At 37.6% G+C, this 7,912-nt stretch overlaps 2 protein-coding genes across 2 annotated transcripts in view; both read right to left on the bottom strand.

The window, feature by feature from the left end:
* AK88_04315 (uncharacterized protein) overlaps positions 1–2,299 on the bottom strand; it is a gene marked incomplete at both ends in the record, with an annotated part of 3,069 nt that extends 770 nt beyond the window's left edge. Inside the window, 2 exons of the mRNA XM_012481925.1 lie at positions 86–1,741; positions 1,988–2,299. Coding sequence (XP_012337348.1) covers positions 86–1,741; positions 1,988–2,299 — 1,968 coding nt within the window. The remainder of the gene's footprint in view (positions 1–85; positions 1,742–1,987) is intronic.
* A 3,693-nt stretch (positions 2,300–5,992) lies between these two features.
* AK88_04314 (uncharacterized protein) lies at positions 5,993–6,301 on the bottom strand (the record flags this gene model as incomplete). The annotated part of the gene is made up of 1 exon (XM_012481924.1): positions 5,993–6,301. One exon carries the CDS (start codon positions 6,299–6,301, stop codon positions 5,993–5,995), a length of 309 nt encoding a protein of 102 aa, XP_012337347.1.
* Positions 6,302–7,912: the final 1,611 nt, after the last annotated feature.

Below are 7,912 nucleotides of genomic sequence, written 5' to 3'. Positions count from 1 at the left end.
TTTGCGGTATGGTGGAGATGGTAGGTGTATGTGTGGTTTGCGGTATGGTGGAGATGGTAGGTGTATGTGTGGTTTGCGGTATTACGGCGGCGTTAGGGGTCTGTGTGCCTTGTGGTATGGTGCAGATGGTAGGGTTAAAATTGCTGTATGGTACACGTGTAACAGTTGCGCTCGTCGTGTAAGGCGGGGTGGATGGGGGGTTCGCATTCAAAGTGTTGGAGGGCACGGAGGTAGTAACATTAGCATTCGAACTTTTGTACTGAGATGGCTGCACAGTGGGCCTACTAGGGCTAAAGGTAGCGCATGGCATGGGCTTAGTTGCGACACTGGTGCTGTTGCAGGGCACAGGTCCATTTTCTACGTTGCTGCTGTTGACGTTGCCGCTGTTCACGTTGACGTTGCTGTATTGTGAAGGAGAACTTGCGACATTTACAGTGTTGTGAAGCGTAACAGGGGTGCTAGCAGTAGGGGTTTCATGGGACATGACCCGGGTATTGGTGTTCATGGCGTTATTGGACACGTCTGGGTTACTAGCAGCATAACAGTCACTTGACTGTTGAGGTTGATAATTATTATCATGATCTGCACATTTGTTCCTTAAGGAATTTTTATTTAAATTTGTACACAATTCTAAAAAGGATTCATATCTATTTTCTCTGGTAATTTTGTTCCATAAGCAAATTCTGTTTTCGATAAAACTTTCAAAATCTTCAGCAGCGTGACGTTTTTTTTGCATCAGAAAATGATTAAAGTCAGCACGATCACGAAGATCAAATTGGTTCATTACTTTGTTAAGTTTATTATCCACTTGGGTCCAACATTTTGATCGTTTTTCCTCTGGTAAATTAAATTGATCAGCTAACATGAAGGATATTTTGGCCATGGTTTCTTTCATGAAGAGGAAGTTTTTCTTCTGTTCATCACATAAGTCAAAAAAGATTTCCGCCATGTATTTTTTTGTCACTAAGGGACCAGTTGCGAAAATTCGTTTCTTCATTTCTTGAGTAAAATATATATAGCTGCTCGTGCTGTAGAAGAAGAACTCGATTTTTTCCTTTGGCGTAAGGGTTTTGCAGGACGCTAAATCTATTATCGTTTGGGGTTCCTTCATGGTGTTGTAAATGCTGTTCTTTATTTCTGCATCGCTTGGGTAATATGCACCAGGTGGGTCATGGGCATTTCGTGAATCATATGTGTTTTGATTGTCCACTGGTTCATACGGGGTTTGGGTGGCTAGTGGTTCATACGGGGTTTGGGTGGCTAGTGGTTCATACGGGGTTTGGGTGGCCCGTGGCTCATATGCATCTTGGTGATCCGTTGGGGCCAATGAACCGGGGGAAGAACGCACATCCTGCGGACTAGATAGATCAAGTGGGTACTGCATATGACTTGGGCTGTGTAGATCATGGCAGGTCAGGAGAACACGAGGTTGATTGGGATCCTCTTTCAACTCATTTCCTCTTGATGCGTCGACAAACTTTTTTGATATTTTAGGCCATGTCCACTTGAATCTCTTCTTAAAATTTTTCTCACTAACACTTCTCTTAAGAGCATTTTTTAATTTCTTATTAGTTCCCGACCTTGCGTTACTATTTGCCCAGACCTCAATAACCGAGGGGGCGCAAGCATAAGTTACAGGTGGCGAAATATCTAGGTTGGGCATATATACAACAGGGATTGCATTTTGTTCAACTAGCGATCTCGAATGATGAAAGTCCTTTTGAGGGCAGAACACGCCATGCTGTGGAGGGGGTCATTGGAAAAAAAAAAAAAAAAAAGGGGTTATCACATATGTGTATGAGCAAAGGGGTTAATTAGGACAGAACGCAGCGTTCCTGGCATGAGTGTAAACACACATTGTATGCGTTTTGCTACATGGGTGTTGTAATTTAAGTCTACATATCTGCAAAATGTCACGAAGAGGGGGGGGAGGAAAAAAAAAAGAGAGGCCTATTTCAGCGCATGCACTTGTTCGTTATGGCCTTACCAATGATAGGACGTATAAAATGGCCAGGAGGGGTACGATTATCACCTTGGGCTTAGACAGGGCCCATTTCACGGAATTGTTGCTTCTGTTAGAGTCATTTTTCTGGTTTGTGTGAGGTGCGACAGGGGTGGTAATACAGTTTGTAATACATTTTGTGATTCTCCTTTGTCCGTCTTTGCTTGCGCCTTTGCCTGCGCCTTTATCCGCTCCCTTGGGTGTAGTTTTGCTCGTGACAAACTTTTTGACTCTCCTTTTGCACCCATATACGGACTTTCGCGTTGAAGACACAGCTGACTGATCCTGAAGTACCATGCTTTAAAACAGTTATAATTTTCGCAACACATTTAAGAATGGGAACAACAGGGCACTCCCTTCCTCTTCTTCTTCTTCTTCTTCTTCTTCTTGTTCTATTATTATTATTATATTTCTCCCATAGGGTGCTATAAGGTATCAATGTGCCTACGCACACGCGCGCATGCGCGCTTTTCCAAATTTGGTTATGCCAATGGCGAAGGTTCCATATATATGAATATCCACACACCCCTGTACATGTAGGGATCTGCAAAAAAAAAAAAAAAAAAAAAATGAGGTTTTAAAAATAGAAACTGTGACACGAACAGGAAGAAAAAGTTAAGGTAAAAATTGGGTTCAATAAGGAGAAAAGATTCATGAAGCAGAAATTCTACATGTACAATCGGTGTAGATGTTTTATATATTAGTTCAGGGCATAGATTGGCAGGACAGTATAGTATACACACAAATGGGTGTATAACAAATGTATCGAGTTCACATAAGTATGTTACTCCCATAATGCAGGTAGCGCCAACTACGAAGCACCCAGAAGGTGCAACACAAATGCGATTCACACATAATATTTCATTTATTATATATGTACCTTATTCACACGTGCACTTAACGTGGGGAGGGGGGGGGGAGACGGATGACGGCGCGTCCGACCATACTCACTTGCTTCAGTTAGTATTACTTTTGTTTGGCGTTATTTTCTCCACAGTTAATTTCAAATCAAATGGGTTTGGAAAGGACAAAATAATAATCGGTTTTCATTACGTAAGAAGCTCTTTACTAATATGGGTTCTAACAAAATTTATCAGTTACATTCTGTGGTTATATGTACACGTATGTATAAAAGCGGGAGAGTGTAAACAGGCAGGGAAGAACATACTAATATATCGAGTGTGCCAAGAATTATTAATGAGGTGGGGGGCATATAATAACATTCTATTATATACAAATGGAAGTAATAACAAACAAAATATAAAGAATTTTGTTGTGTTTTTGTTTTTTTTTTCTATATAAAAACGACGGGGGGGGAAAAAAACGAGCATTCTCATTCGCGTAATTTTTTCTTCTAACCCTAGCAGTGATAAAATGTGGCAAGGGGATAATGCGAAGGTACAGGGGAAAGTGTAAAGGGAAAGTAAAGGCAAAGCAAAGGTAAACGTAAAGTAAACGCAAAGGTAAACGTAAAGTAAACGCAAAGGTAAACGTAAAGTAAACGCAAAGGTAAACGTAAAGTAAACGCAAAGGTAAACGTAAAGTAAACATAAAAGGTAAAGTAAACGTAAAGGAAAAGGTAAAGGTAAAAGCAAAGGCGAAAGCAATAACAACGATAGCTCATTACAGCAGTGACGCTCATGCGAACGGAGACGCGATAATAAAAAAAAAAAAATTTTTGTTCCATCCCAAATTTTTCCATTCCGCTGCTTTAAAAAAATTGCATTTCCCTGTACAAACGGTTCGGTATTTAATGTGTAGGTTTTTTCTCTAAGAAATATTTTTTTTAAAGGACCCTATTTTTTTTTATAGCAGTGCCCTTCTTTCATACACGGGTCGAGGAAATATGTTTAATTGGAACAATATATATTTAATGTAGCAAGGTCAAGTAAAGCGTGCGCTCGTATTTTTTTGCTTATCACCATTTATATATATTTATATATGAATTCATATGAAGGTTTATATATGATTTATTGTATGTATGGCATGCAAGTACACCATGATGTGTTACTTTACGTTTTACAAATAAAAAGATATGGCTCGGTCATCTGCGTAAGTTATAAAAATAATACCATGCGTTCAATTTCCTGCCCTCGTGCTAAATGAACAGAGGGGGGTGGGAGTGTTATAAAATATACTGACTGTGCTATTATGTGCTGAATGACCTTTTTTTGTCCAGAATACGATTACGTAAAGACGTATACAAAATGAAATGTCACAATTGCGAACGTGTTGCACAAGTGACCCGCGTTATATATTTTTCGCTAGTAAGTACACCATGTTCTGCCCTGAATTTTTCATAAAAAATTATGTGTGAAAAAAAAAAAAAAAAAAAAAAACAGCTGCTGTAAATACATGCATACATACATACATACATGCGTACATGTTAGATATGCTAGTTAAACGCTTTCTGCTTGATTTAATTTTTCTCCTTTACAAAATGATGCATATAAAAATGTGAGGAGGAATAAAGAAAGTAGCACGTTCACGAAGGCTATCGGATGTGTATAACCTCTCTTTCACCATATAACATAGCATACATTTTGACTCCCATGGAGAAGGAAAAAAAAAAAAAATTGGTTAAATGGGGTTAATCAAGTTGGAAAATACGGGTTGATGTGTGCTGCATTTTATATCGCTATTCCTTTAAAAATGTTATTAATCGCAAAATAAGCTGCTCCGTTTTATATCTTTTTCCAGCTAAATGGGTAATAAAAAAAAAAAAGGCGCCTTATTTTTTTTTAATTATTTTTTTTTTTTTTTCCCGCCGAATTCGGGAATTATTTATTTTGATGTGTAGCGAGACATTCCACAAAAGTGGCCACCACATGCGTTGCTGCTTGGCGTTATGATTTCTCTATCGGTGTGTGTGTGGGGGGATAATTCTGTCGCGTGTCCGTTCGTGTACGCTTTTCTATATGGTATGGACATGTGGACAGGGCTGGAGTTGTGTTTGGCCTCATTATGATGCCCGCGCAGCTTGTACGGAGCCGCATGAACGGTGACAGCCTTCCAATTGGAACAAAATGAGATAAAGCAAAATGAGACAAAACAAAGTGAGAAAGGATTTCCCAGGACAGGGATGGGACTCATTGCACCAATTCAGTTCACCCCTACGCGTATGAACTCTACAGGTGGGCGGGTGAGCATCGGATAACCTTGTGAAAAACTGCACACTGCACCTTTTTTGTGTGTGCCTCCCTTCTGGAAGGGGCTTCACACGTTGACGCATAAAAATGATAACGCAACAAATGGGCACACGCTTTTGTACGTGTATATACGTAAGTACGTGCGCACATGTGTAGAAAATTTCATTGTGTGTATACATACGTAGGGGTAGGGGGTATATATAAGTGGTTTTACCACCCCCCCTTGGGCAAAACTCGCGCATAGGTATAGGTTTAAAAAAAAAGTATGCTTCAACGTTATACCAAATTGGTGACAGCGGACATATGATTATTATTCGTGGGCAGTGTTTTGTAATGCGCAACTTGGTTTAATTGCGGTGAATCAAAATTGGGTACGTAAAAAAAAAAAAAAAAAAAAAAAAAAAGGGACGGGTATGCGCGCGGAAAATTCAGTGCATTGAGGGCAAAAGGGAACAAATATGGGGATAAAAAAAAATAAAAACATCACGTTGTAGAGATATTTAAACAAACAAACAAACAGAATAGAAGCTGCTGGGTTATTAAAAAAATTTCATTCGCGGCAACACATATACACATGCACAGGTATGCATAAAGAATATGCTCCGGGAGACGCAACAGCACATGTCGCACTTACCGTTATAATCATATGGACAGGCACGTTTAATATTATAGCCTGATGTGCTTCATTTGGGATAATCTGTACATTTTTTTTTTTTTTTGCTCACAATTGGCATTTTTATATTGAGCTAAATGGGAGTACTGCTAGGTGTATGTGGTATAAACACAGGTTTCATATATATATGGTTGCACCGGTTATTTTTTTTTTTTTTATTTTTTTTTTTTATTTCCCAGTAAAACCGCTATAATAAGCAACCATGTAGAGGCCCATGTAAACTACTAATAATTTGGCGAGCGTATGGGTCCTGAGGGCACCAAGCATTTTGCTTATATTGTATATAAAAATAATTGCAGATATTGCGCATAAAGCGAATAAGGTGGTAACGTCATTGGGGGCACGAATATTCTTTACTACTTTGTCCATGAATTCTTTATACTCCTTAACGTCTCCCTTGATGTCTGGTAGGATTTTCGTGGCGGTGTTCTGTAATTCCTCGGACAGGTCTCCAATAAAGTTTAAGCCTTTCTCCATTGTGATAAATGACTTGGGAAAACGTTTATAAATAAGGTGACGACTCTCTAAGGGGTTCTAATATATACATATATATATGTATATATGTCCGTCTTACGAGGTTGTAACAGGATGTGCTTACTGCGATACCGCTGCTACGGATAATAGGTCGCGGATTGCTTTTTTCTTCTTCCTCAGGGTTCAGGGTTTAGGCTACAGCGTGGCGGCTCATGCTATTATTATTGTTATAATAAAAGTGCGATGCTAAAAAAAAAAAAGATTGGTTTTTTAGGTTACGTTTCTAAAGACCTTACCCTATCACCTTCTCTAGCCACATAACTCCAATGCATACGTATTATAAATGTAGGTATAGCAAATGTATATATGTACTTAATAATATTATCTTCATGTATTTATGCATTTATGTATTATATATAAATAATATATTAGCTGCACGGGAAGAGAGATGATGAAAAGGGGGATTTGGGCTTGATGGGTATTATGAACGTGAGAAATGGGCTAGGTAACATATGTAGGAAAAAAAAAAATAATTTCTCTTTAAAATTTCTTGGCGTGTGAGTCTTCTGAAAAAAGTATGTATCATCTGGTGGGCGGAGGAAGGTTATATGATAGTAATATTATAAAATAGTGGCTGTTTTTTTTTTTTTTTTTGGCTGGCTATCTCGCAAGCACAAGCGGCAAAATGGTACATGGACTAAGTTGTACGTTTATATATAAATTGTACGCATAACGTATGCACGTAGGGGGGCTGTGCTGTGCGCCCATTGATTGTCCTACGATCCGTTTGGACATACCCCAGGAGGATGTGATATATATTATGCCCATTTAGCAGGCGATTAAAACTAAGGGGCTTCCCTCAAAATTCTTCTGACGAATGATACTTTTTTAATAAGGTTCTAAGACTGTTAAAAAAAAATAAACCAATATATTTATAAATATATTTATAATTGTATCCCTAATGACGGTAGAGCTCTAAATTGTGGTCTTAAAAAAAAAATATTTTAAAAAGTGGGTCCATAGATTAGTTCTACCTCTTAATTAAAAAAAAAAAAAATGCTCGCATACAAAAAAATAAAAGAACAGTATAAAAAGAAGAGATGAGAAAGTATCACGGAAAAATATTTTAATATTTATTAATAAAGCACTTCTCAAGTGCGATCCATAACAGAAGTGCATAATTTTGTCAGTACTTATTTTGGCATATATTATTATATAATGCTATTTATGCATGCAGTTTTAGAAAAAAAAAAAATATTAATAGAAGAACCCCCAACCTCAAAGGGAAGAAAAAAAAAAAAAAAAAAGTATAAAATCATTTTCAACCTAAAATTGTAAAAAGATGCGCATCAGGCATACCCCACACCACATCACCCTTTTTTTTTGGTTAGCGAGATGTTAGGAGAAAAAAAAAACACCTCATTTTTGTATATATAAAAGGAGGTTAGGTTGTTGTTTTAAAAATGGAGAGGAACCCATTCCCCATTTATGATTTTAAAACAAAGTTTGAAAAAAAAAAAAAAAAAAAAAAAACACTTTTTTTATAGCAGTTAGTTTTTTTGACAAATTAAAATATGTTTAATCCAAATTAGAATTGTTGACAAATGGAAAAAA

Source organism: Plasmodium fragile (genome assembly GCF_000956335.1).
Source record: "Plasmodium fragile strain nilgiri unplaced genomic scaffold supercont1.59, whole genome shotgun sequence".
In the NCBI taxonomy this organism is placed as follows: Eukaryota; Apicomplexa; class Aconoidasida; order Haemosporida; family Plasmodiidae; genus Plasmodium; species Plasmodium fragile.
Note: the sequence above shows the minus strand (reverse complement) of the source record. Positions and strands in the feature narration are given on the sequence as shown.